General features: G+C 48.3%; 1 protein-coding gene across 1 annotated transcript in view; it reads right to left on the bottom strand.

The window, feature by feature from the left end:
* Positions 1 to 4185: 4185 nt before the first annotated feature.
* Positions 4186 to 11213, bottom strand: part of COL3A1 (collagen type III alpha 1 chain) — a 38533-nt gene continuing 31505 nt past the window's right edge. The window contains exons 43-51 of the mRNA XM_041721638.1: positions 11097 to 11204; positions 10631 to 10684; positions 10162 to 10269; positions 9812 to 9865; positions 9352 to 9459; positions 8235 to 8529; positions 7022 to 7209; positions 6335 to 6577; positions 4186 to 5305 (exon numbers count right to left, since the gene is read on the bottom strand). Of these exons, the coding sequence (XP_041577572.1) occupies positions 5159 to 5305; positions 6335 to 6577; positions 7022 to 7209; positions 8235 to 8529; positions 9352 to 9459; positions 9812 to 9865; positions 10162 to 10269; positions 10631 to 10684; positions 11097 to 11204 (1305 nt within the window). The 3' untranslated portion in view covers positions 4186 to 5158. The remainder of the gene's footprint in view (positions 5306 to 6334; positions 6578 to 7021; positions 7210 to 8234; positions 8530 to 9351; positions 9460 to 9811; positions 9866 to 10161; positions 10270 to 10630; positions 10685 to 11096; positions 11205 to 11213) is intronic.

Raw genomic sequence — 11213 nt, 5'->3', positions numbered from 1 at the left:
CCTCCGAGGCCCCCTCCATGCTCCGGGCTCCGGGCTCCGGGCTCCTGGGCCGCAGGTCGGCCAGTCGGGCTCGGTGGCCGTGGGCACCTGGCCGTGGCCTGAGGTCGTGACCCACTCGGGCGGCCTCCGCGTCCCCGCTGCCCCGTGTCCGTGCCTGTGGGTGCCCGGCCGCGGCCTGGTCACCGGCGGGGCCGCCCTGGCCCGAGGAGCAGCCACAGCCCCGTCCCCGCGGCCCCTCCTCCCCCTGGGGCTGAGGCCAGGACCGCAGGTGGCCGCAGCCGTCCTGAGTCAGAGCACCGGGCCACCTCCCCCCCCCCGCCCCCGCTCACTGTGGGGACACGTCTGCCAGCCCCACGCTGCGCCCTCCCGGCGGCCCGGGCCAGCTTCCCCCCGCCGAGCTCTGCCCCGGCTCGTCCCTGTGGAGCGACCCCGGGGCCGCCGCTTGCCTCATGAGAGACATTCGGGGCCTTCGGTGAGGACCCCAGGCCGCGGACAAGAGCAGGTGTGGGCTGGGGAGTCACCCTCGGGGAAGGCGCTGAGCGAAGGTGGGCCGCGAGGTCGGCCGAGGCCGGGGGAGGCCGGGAGGGGGAGGCCGGTGGCCACACGCGGGCTGCCTGTCATCGTGCCTCAAAGTCTTAGCCCTGAAACCCAATGGTTTGGGGTAAAATCGTGACCCCAGGTTTTAACCTCTAACTAGCAGGTGCCTTCGGGGATCTGCACTTGCCTCACCCTCCCTCGGCTGCCTGCGGGCTGTCCTGGGGACCTGCAGCGGACAGCGCCTCGGGGACGGGGACGGAGCTGCACCGCGCATCAAGGCGACTGTAAGGACAGAGCAGCCCGGGCCCGCGGGTCGAGGCCTGACGGCCACACTGTTCCGGGGCCACTGGTGGCCCCGGCTCGGCCACGCGGGCTCCGCGAGCTGCCCACGCTGCGCGGTCGGGCTGGCAGCTCACGTCCTGCACGATGGCTCAACCGACCTCCCTTCCCACCTGCCCTGGAATTTTTGGTTATTATTGGTCGTTTTTATATGTTTTTTTTTTTTTTTTTTTACTGGAGTCGATTTGCCAACACACGGCATAACGCTCAGCGCGGCTTCGGCTGTCGGTGGGGCCACCGGCGGGCCCGAACAGGGGAGCCTCCCCGCCAGCCGCCACCCAAGGCTTGGCGCTTCCCAGTTAGGGCCTTTTTTTTGTTTTCTAAACCGTTTTGGGCCGCGTCGTCACTACAGGCACCGTCGCTGCCGCAGCCACCATCCCCACTGGAACCACCAAGTCTACACCAGCGGGTTTCCTTCTCCTTCCATCCGCAGACGAGACTCCCTTCCGAGGAGGGTTTCAGCGGCGCTGGCTGTGGCCCGCTGGGTGGCCCATGCGACCCGAGCGCCCCATCCTGATAAGGTCTCCCCAGACGGGCCTCCCCAACTTCTAGCTTCAGTTCTTTCGTTCTGGCAGGACCCGTGACGCCTCGGATCCCTTTGTTCATTTAATTTGCGCTGCCTCTGAGACCAGGTTCCGTCAACCAACATGTCAACAATACAGCCTTTCTGGAATTTTCTGTTAACATCCACATGCCTATGAGTTTGGTCTAATCTGAGTTGCACGGTTCCTCTTTGTCTAGTGCCTCAGAACCCACGTCTACACGTATTGCCTAGACTTTAGGAACTAGTATTTAATTAAACTTTTTCATTCTTTTTATGTGTAGGCTCCTCCTGAGGTTGACCTTCTAATTGTCACACAACACATCCTGGGCACGGACTCGGCGGCGGAAGTGAAGGAGGAGGAGAGTCGGGCTGAGGCACCTTGCGTTTCAAGAAAGGCAGAAGGGCAGGCGGGAAGTAAACGGTCCGATTTTATTATTTATTTATTTATTTATTTATTTATTTATTTATTATTTATTTATTCATGATAGAGAGAAAGAAAGAGGCAGAGACCCAGGCAGAGGGAGAAGCAGGCTCCATGCCAAGGGCCCGATGCGGGACTCGATCCCGGGACTCCAGGATCACGCCCTGGGCCAAAGGCAGGCACCAAACCGCTGAGCCACCTGGTTATCCCCAAGGGTCCGATTTTAAATGCCTGGAATAATTTAACACGAAAGAGGAATAGTTGAAGAGAATGCTCTCAAAAACCCCATGCAAATTCCCGGGGTCCTATTATTTCTCACTTATACATCAATCAAATACAGAATCTGCAACCTATGTAGATCTATATTGAAGTTTCCCCATCTGCAAAATTAAGATTTATATGTGCTCTTCAGTTACCTAAAACCTGTGCAAGAAGATGAGTTCTAAAGTATGTTTTTTTCGTGTTCATATATTTATTTTGTCACGGCCAGGGAAAGGCCACGGCTCTCCTTCCCCACTGCAAGCCAAGGTGGTAGGGATCTGACTCGTCCATCTCTTCCTGCGCGTCAGCAATAAAGCCGTCACACCCACGTGCCGTCCTGCAACTTCTCATGAGACCTTAATATCCGTCATGTGGCGGAGGTCACTCACCCTCCTCAGCCTTGGCTTCCTGGGCAAGTCATTGCAGGTGATCACGACATGAGTCCTGTCTCCAGGGACTGCCAGGTCCTCATCTCTGCGTGCAAATTAGATCTCCCTGTATTTGCCCTTAAAAGGTACAAATATTTGATCCCAGAATTTTTCTGTTTCCCTGAACTTCTCACTGCCATCCCTGCTGTTATCAATTGCTGTTTATTTATTTTTTATTTTTTTAATTTTTTTGCTGGCCTAGTCACGGTTCTTTGTTACATCAACCTAAATTAACTTTGGCTATTTTAAGTAGTAATTGACAGATTTTTGTCTAATGTTCGGGGAAATTCCGAGAAAGCTATAGAACCCAGCCTCATAAAATAAACAGAAATGAAGAGAATGCTTGTATTCAGAGCCCTAGTCAACATCATACCCCAAAAGTGGCTGGCGAGGCCATCGTAAGACTGGACACTAGATGTGTTCTTGGGCATAAGGTTGCAGACAGAATTAAAGTTGCTCATCAACTGACCCCGAGATGGACAGATTATTCTGATTTGTCCAGTTGCGCCCAATGTGTTATAAACGTCCTTATAAATGAAGGAGGGAGGCAGGAGGGCCAATGTCAGAGCGATGCACTATGAGGAAGACTTGACCAAACGTTTCTGGCTTGGAAGATGCCTAAATTTGAAACTCCAGATAATTTAACTTTGGTGCATAATGTAAATTGGCTTTCTGTCTGTCTCTCTCCATATTTCTGGAGAAGATACACAAGAAGTTTAACATTGGTCGCCTCTAGCACAGAGGATAAGTGGACTAATTGTCCTTTTTAATTTAATTTAATTTATTTTATTTTTTATTATTTTATTTTATTATTATTTTTTTTAGTGGACTAATAGTCTTGACGTGACATCTGACTGATGGATTTTTTTATTTTTGAAAGGAGTGTCATATATAAGTAATTCAACATGAAAGAGGAATAGTTGAAGAGAATGCTCTCAAAAACCCCATGCAAATTCCCGGGGTCCTATTATTTCTCACTTATACATCAATCAAATACAGAATTTGAAACCCATGTAGATCTATATTGAAGTTTACCCATCTGCAAAATTAAGATTTATATTTGCTCCTCGGTTATCTAAAACTTACATAAAATACTTATATAAAATACAATATAAAATACTTATGTATAAGCCATAGAGAGTAAGCAAGCTTCGAACTATAAAGTCAAACGTGCAAGGCCATGCTCACAGTAACTAAAAGAAGAAAAATTTGATGGTGGAAAAGGGCCAAGAGAACAATCAACAGTGTGTAGCAGTGATAGAAAAGCCCCAACTTGCGATTATTCTTAATATTACTGTCTAGTCTGCCAGACCCTGCTTCCTTGCAATAAATTACCAGCATCGTCCTCCCTGATCACTCTCACTTTGGGGACAAGTGAATTTCCTATGTTGTAATTCCCAGCGATTGACTCAAAGAGAATGCCCTTAGTTTCCAATAGACCCCAGGAATTTCATTAAATACAATCTAAAAATCCTCAAGAGTCCCCACTGAGCATCAGATCTCTTCTGAACATAGCGTATGACCCCACATTCTTGAGGTCATTGCCTTATTAAGCTAGAGAATTCGAACTCCGTACGTCTTTCCAAGATCACCAGGGTTCTCGCGTGTACACATGCATTTCTTATATCTACGAAAAGTGACGAAAACCAGGAATGTTTTATTATGATATTTTATTATGGGTGTCTGGAGGAAAAAAAAAAAAAGACCAACAACCACATACAAGCTTACAGAGTTAAATTTCAGCACATTCTCTGTGTTACTGTGACAAAAGCAGCCCCGTAATTTTTTTTTGTTGTTGTTGTTGTTGACTTTTACAGGATCAAGGGAGAGAGAGTCCCCTGAAGTGACACGGCAATAAATTTTCTGAACGGAGACACGTACAGATGGTGTGCATTTATGTTTTGAATGCAAGGCAACAATTCTGACCTGGAGTTTTTAAAGTGAAAGTACATTAGCACCATAACATGTGTCTTTAAAGCCTTCCCAAATGTGGGTAATCTTGACCATTTCAGCAATGACAAGGAAGGAGAAAAGCACCTTTAAAAGCAGTTGATATCCAAGATTAAAATCGTTGTAGATTTAAAAAAATGTTTTCTTTAAATTCTCGTACTATACTTTTTTACCAATATTTTAGGAAATTATTGCTAATTTATATGATTTTTTTCATCTTCCAGGACTTCTAGAATTCATCTGTATTTCTGACCAGGTTGAGGTAGTTGAAACAGGGAGGTCTTCTCTAATTTCACGTTTGACTATTTCAGAAAGAAAGGTTTATCTGTTAATGGTAAGCCTAGTCATTGCTCTGCAAATGGGCTAGGATTCAAAGAATATAACACAGTGTTATTGTAAGAGTGTTGAAGTTTATTTATTATAGCACCATTGAGACATTTTGAAATTGAAATTGGTAAAAAAATAGAACAAAAAGCATTTGAACTGTATTTGGTGTAACAGCAAAAAAAAAAAAAAAAAAAGTATCTTTTTTTTTTGCCAAATTATACTTTTTTCCAAAACTTTTGGAAATAAATAACTGGAATTGAGTTGGTCACTTGTACTGGTTGACAAGGTTAGAACGAGAGGAACACATATGGAGTGTGAAATTTTTTGCTGGGGTTTCAGATAGAGTTTGGTTTATAAAAAGCAAACAGGGCCAACGTCCACACCAAATTCTTGATCAGGACCACCAACATCATAGGGTGCAATATCTATAATAGGTAGTCTCACGGCCTTGCGTGTTCGGTATTCGAAGACTGTTTTGCCCCATTCCCCAGTGTGTTTCTGTAAAAAAGAGCAAAAAAAAAAATGTAAGTGATCATGGCATTACAATTACTTAGATACTTCCTCTGAGTGGTCAAGCTTAAAAAACCAGTGTGCTCTAAGGGAGGTGCCAACTTCCCCGGCTATGTTCCATGCATTTGAGACCCGTTCCATTTTAAAGCTAGAATCACCCCGGGTAATAAACCATATATAGATATTTTTTTATTTTATATATTTATATATATTATTTTATTTATAAATATATAATATATTTATATTTATTTATATATATATTTATTTTATTTTATTTTTTATTTTTTTTAGAGACTGAGAAAGAGAGCATGTGCACATGAGGGGAGAAGGAGGAGGGGAAGAGGGAGAGAGAGAGAATCTCATGCAGGCTTCACCCCCAGTGCGGAGCCCCACGGTGGCCTTGACCTCAACCCTGAGACCATGACCTGAGCCAAAGTCAAGAGTTGGACACTTGACTAGGCCACCCAGGTGCCTAATAAACCATATTGTTAACCAACAGCCTTATGGAGCTTTAGGTACACCCAGCAGAGAGTCTCAGGAGGCCTGCTCCTGTCTGGTCACTGCTACAGGTATACGATCGGTTTACTGAAAAGTGGGTAAGTCTCTCATAATGGAATTTGCTAATATTAGAAGCAAAGTCTCCCTTTGTTTATAAATGATAACGAAGAATAGATCTGAAGCTAACCTTTAACGTGAAAAAGTGAGCAGAGATTTTAGATCGACTCCAGATGAACAACTGTTACGCAGAATGTACAGTAACCACCCAGATTATCTGATAAAGTTCATCTTAAGAATTGAAATTTCTATTGATTTCAGTTAGTTTCACATGGAGGTTGAGAAGATCGATATCTCGTGTGTGGGGTATTTAAGATCCCCCACAACGAATCAGTAGATTCTATGTAACTCACACCAAATGTTCGCCCTCGGTATTTTTTTTAGTTCTTTTCACAGCAGTGTGCTTAAACTAGAAATGCTGAGATCGTTGTGATCCATGCTTCAAAAAATGTTATTACTTACAGTGCAACCATCCTCCAGGACTGTGTATGTGAATTTGCTGTTTCCTTCAGCCTTGAATTCACCTTCATTTGACCCCATCAGCCTCAGGGCTTTCTTCACATTCCCACTGGCGTGATCCAGGTACGCAATGCTGTTCTTGCAGTGATACGTGATGTTCTGGGAGGCCCGGCTGGAGAGAAGGCGGAGGAATGCCAGCTGGACGTCGAGGACGTCTTCAGGCAGCTCGGGATTGCCGTAGCCGAACTGTGATGGGGACAAACAAAAGGGATCAGACATCTTAGGTGCAACCGTAGGTCCTGAGGATTCGTGCGCGGTAGTATGGTCATCGTACCGTAGGTGCTTCATGTATTTTACGTATGAATATTTTACATCTGAATATGTTTTTGCTGCATGTATGACATATAGCTCTACAGTAACAAAGGTGTCAAGAATTGAGAGAAAGGTGGGTGCGTACAAAGAATAATTCGATCTAACTTCGCTTTGGGAGAGAAGTCATAAAAGTCATAAAGGTATCGCCCGAATATATAAAACCATTTGGGCTCCTCTGTTTATTAACTAACTTAGCTTTTTTTTTTTTTTTTTCTAACTTAGCTTTGTGATGAACGATTTAGGAGGAACCAAAAAAGTCAGGTAAGTAGGAATGACTTACTTTAAAAAAAAAAAAAAAAAAGGTATATCCTTTATTACCTGGAAGCCACCATCCATGGATTCTCCAAACCAAACATGTTTCTTCTCAGCACCAGAATCTGTCCACCAGTTCTTCCGGGGAACACTCCCGGGACTGGCATTCAGGCACGTCTCCCCGGTCTCCATGTTGCAGAATACTTTGATCGCATCCAACTTGCAGCCTTGGTTGGGGTCAACCCAGTACTCTCCTGAACAGTCGTGAGAGAGAATAACGGGACTTGGTTATACACGTAGCCGTGGAGTTTGGGCCACAGTGACTCCGCTGTTGTCCCTGTTTGTGCCCATTCATAAGGCCGCTTGCAGTGTGCTTGTGTTTTATAGGAGAGCGTGACCCAGGAGCTTTCCCTGGGATTGCGAAGCTCAGAATGAGCCACGAGGGTTAAAAAACGCTGGAGTAAAATACAACTTCTTGATACTGAACAAGGCTGATGATACTAGGCCGAGACTCTGGTTGGTGGATTGTGTTCATTGAATCTCTCCCTCTTTTTAAGATGATTGTCTATTTAGTGCAGTCTTGCTAAATAATGTAAGCTTTTCATCTAATCTATATTTATGCCGTTGGGTTTAACCCGAAGTCCCTGTGATTGATGGTTGTTCTCTATCCTAAGTAATTTTCAGAAATGACTCCTAACACAGGCAATGTCCCACGTCAAGGTATTTGAGAGCCTCCAGTAATTTTTGCCTTTCAGAAAGGATTAACCCAGTATATTCTTATATCTTACAGCATTACCAATATTTGGTTTAATTTTATAGGAGTCTGGGATTTTTCATTTAATATGAAAAAAGCTAATAATTAGATTTATCACACAATTAATCCCATTTGATAAATACTGCAAAAGTTAAACCGCAAATCATGTCTGTATCAAGTTATATAAATTTTATCCTGAACACGCAGGGATCCAGGTTGCATTACGACTCAGACAGCTTGGGGTTGATATGCAGGAATAGAGCAAACTAGGACTTGTATGAAAATTTCTACAAAATTGTCCAGGAATTTTCCTACGTTTGGGCTATTTTGGTTATTCATGTCACATTTTGTCTACCTGCAGTGTCTGCTTGCTTAAAACATTAAGTGGATTCGAGCCAACCCACGTCCTGTGAGCACTACGTGTGCTATGGGACGTGTCCTTCCCCCAGCAGGTGCTCCCCCCACTCCGTCCCCCGACAGCAGTGTCTGCACCCCCTGCCAGAGGCTGGGAGCCCCTCCACTCACCGCTCTTGAGCTCTGGATGGCAGAATTTGAGGTCCCGGCAGTTCCGAGCGGGGTGTTTGCGGGACCCATCGGGGCTAACGAGGCTTTCTATTTGTCCGCTGACGGATTTGAGCGAAGTCATAATCTCCTCGGTGTTGATTTTGAAATCCATTGGCTCGTCTCCGTAATAGGGGGCAAACCCGCCAGCTTTCTCCCCTCCAGCAGCAGCCATGGCAGCAGCGCCCCCACCGCAGCAGGGTCCGGGGGCGCCAGGAGGCCCGGGGGGGCCCGGCTGTCCTGGGTGGCCGGGGGAGCCCTAGGGCGGGAAGCACAGGCGTCATGGGGGACCCGTTCTCCGCTGGAAAGGTGTGTTGCTAGGCTGATAAAATGCATCACAAACAATCAATACGTCACCATAATCATTTCAAGGAAGGTCCATTTGTTTTGTGACCAAATGATAACCGGTTATAATAGACTCGTTACCGTGAGGTTCACTGTGTACAAATCAGCGGAGCCGGAGCACACGTTGTACCCTATCTTGCTTCCTTCGCAACAAACGATGTCAACTCCTCTAACTCTGACGGGACAGAGGGAATCTGACGAGGACCCCCAGATTCTGATCCCACTTTTGTCACTGGCTTTGTGTCTTTGGGCTGATCGCTCACTTGTGTCTCAACGACCAGACATGTAACTTGTGGGGAAGAGGTTCTTACTGCACCTACACCAGAGATGTGCGACAGGAAGGTATCGGCAATGACGGCCCTGGCAGCTGTGGCGGAGCCACGGGAGCTGTTGGAGAAGGTGGGCCACACGCTTGCCGGCACGATGATTGTGACCATGAGGCCTCCAGCATGACAGCAGCGCTGGGAGACTTTGCTTAATCGGGCTTCGTCCTTATTCTGACCCACCTGCTCTCTGAGCAAACCGTGGGCACGATCTTTCCCCCCTGGTTGCTACAGGCTGACAGAGGAGCCTCACTGGGGCGGACACTGCCTCCAAGTCCCTGTTCATCTGCCACACTACGGGGATGCCTGTACTGGGCCTCACTCGCTGGCTCACGGGGCCGATCTTACCAAGTGTTTCTGAAAAGCGAGGGCTGTCGCACACTAAGTACACGTATGTGTAAGTGATGTCTTACCTCAGATCCTCTTTCTCCTCTGTTACCTCGAGGGCCTGGTGGTCCAATGGGACCCGGATGTCCACTTGTTCCGTCTTTGCCAGGGGGTCCGCTGGGTCCAACTGGTCCCTAAAAGATGATCATGAGATCACAATGTTAGAATACCTTTCTGCTAGAACATTTTTTTAAATTTTATTTATTTATTTATTTATTTATTTATTTATTTATTTATTCATGATAAACATAGAGAGAGAGAGAGAGAGGCAGAGACACAGGCAGAGGGAGAAGCAGGCAACATGCCAGGAGCCCAATGTGGGCTTGATCCCGGGACTCCAGGATTGCGCCCTGGGCCAAAGGCAGGCGCTAAACCGCTGAACCACCCAGGGATCCCCAAACATTTTTTAAAATTAATTAATTATTTTTTTTTCTGCTAGAACATCTTAAAAACATGGGTCTGCCCATCTCTTTCCATGCTACTCACTCTGGGGCCTGCAGGGCCTGGACTACCGATTGCTCCCTGGTGACCAGCAGGACCCTGTGAGGAAAAGAAGGGTCAGTATTAATGGGGACTTGTAGGAGATGTAGGAGACTGTGCATCCAACATCAAATAAAAGCCACAGGTAGGGTGATGGAGTGTGATTTCCCTTCACCTTAATCTCCCCGTTGCCTCATGCCAACAGCTCTTTCGAACAAGCCCTCGAACCCACGCTCACCTCCTTTTGCACACACTTCTAGAGGGGAGCAGTCTTCCCCTTTTGGTCTCTCAGACTTGCCTCGCTCTGCAGTTCACACACACCGGAGGGGATTTGCTGACAAAGCCGACATACTTACCGGAGAACCTGGAGCACCTGGGTTACCGGGGAATCCTCGATGGCCTTTGATGCCGTTAAGGCCACGTTCACCGGTTTCACCTTTGTCACCACGCGGACCTTGGGGACCCTTTACAGACACATTTCAAGTCAAGGTCAAGAACACGGGCACACACTGGGAAAACAGAACAGGACCTAGAGCAGCTGGCCATCGGGGACGTCCCGCTAGTGGGAACTCCCGCCGGCACCGCGCGGGCAGCGATGGGGACTGTTCGGGTAGTTCCCACGTGGGGCTAATAATCCCACGAAATGCCAGTAACTGCTATGTGGGTCCTCGGCCCCAAGGAGCTTTTAGATTCGGAATTGCTTTCCGCATCAGCAAAAGGAAGTCACAGTTCTGTTCCTCGGCGGTGGGTGTTGCCACCCCCCCACAACATGCCGGGGCATGGCGCATGTCCCACCACGGGGTGAGGGGAAGCAGAGCCACTCACAGGGGGGCCTCGGGAGCCTGCAGGACCAGGAGCACCGGAGGGACCAGCGGGGCCCTGTGTGAACACAAACACACGGCGATCGCGGGTCACTGAGAAAGCTTTGCCTTCGCTCAGAGTCAGTGTTGTGGTCATGCCGTGGTCGTGGGCCGTCGGGGGCGCGGCGATCGTGACAGTCCAGGTCACCTTGTCCTTGTCGGTGCTTTCCGGGCTCCCCAGCATGGCCCAGGCAGGAGGCTGATGAGGCCACACGGGCCTCGCCCCTCCAGGCACCACGGCCATGGCCCACGAGGAGCCGGCTCGGGCCCCAAAACTACCAGAGCCCTTTTCAAAAACAGCACAGCCGCCTGAGGGACAAGTCGCAGGAAACCCGAAGAAACGACGGCAGGTGGTTCGGTTGGCACGTGGGCCACCCCGCTCCCCCCACCACCGGGCCCTCGGAGGAGACAGGGAAGCACAGGAAACTCACCGCCTCGCCTCGGTCGCCGCTCTTCCCTGCAGGGCCCACGGGGCCGGGGGGGCCGGGGTGGCCGGGGGCGCCCGGGGCGCCAGGAGACCCATTCTCCCCACGATCACCCTGCGGAGG

This window comes from Vulpes lagopus, chromosome 11, assembly GCF_018345385.1.
Source record: "Vulpes lagopus strain Blue_001 chromosome 11, ASM1834538v1, whole genome shotgun sequence".
Taxonomy (NCBI): Eukaryota; Metazoa; Chordata; class Mammalia; order Carnivora; family Canidae; genus Vulpes; species Vulpes lagopus.
This window is presented reverse-complemented; position numbering and strand designations above follow the sequence as displayed.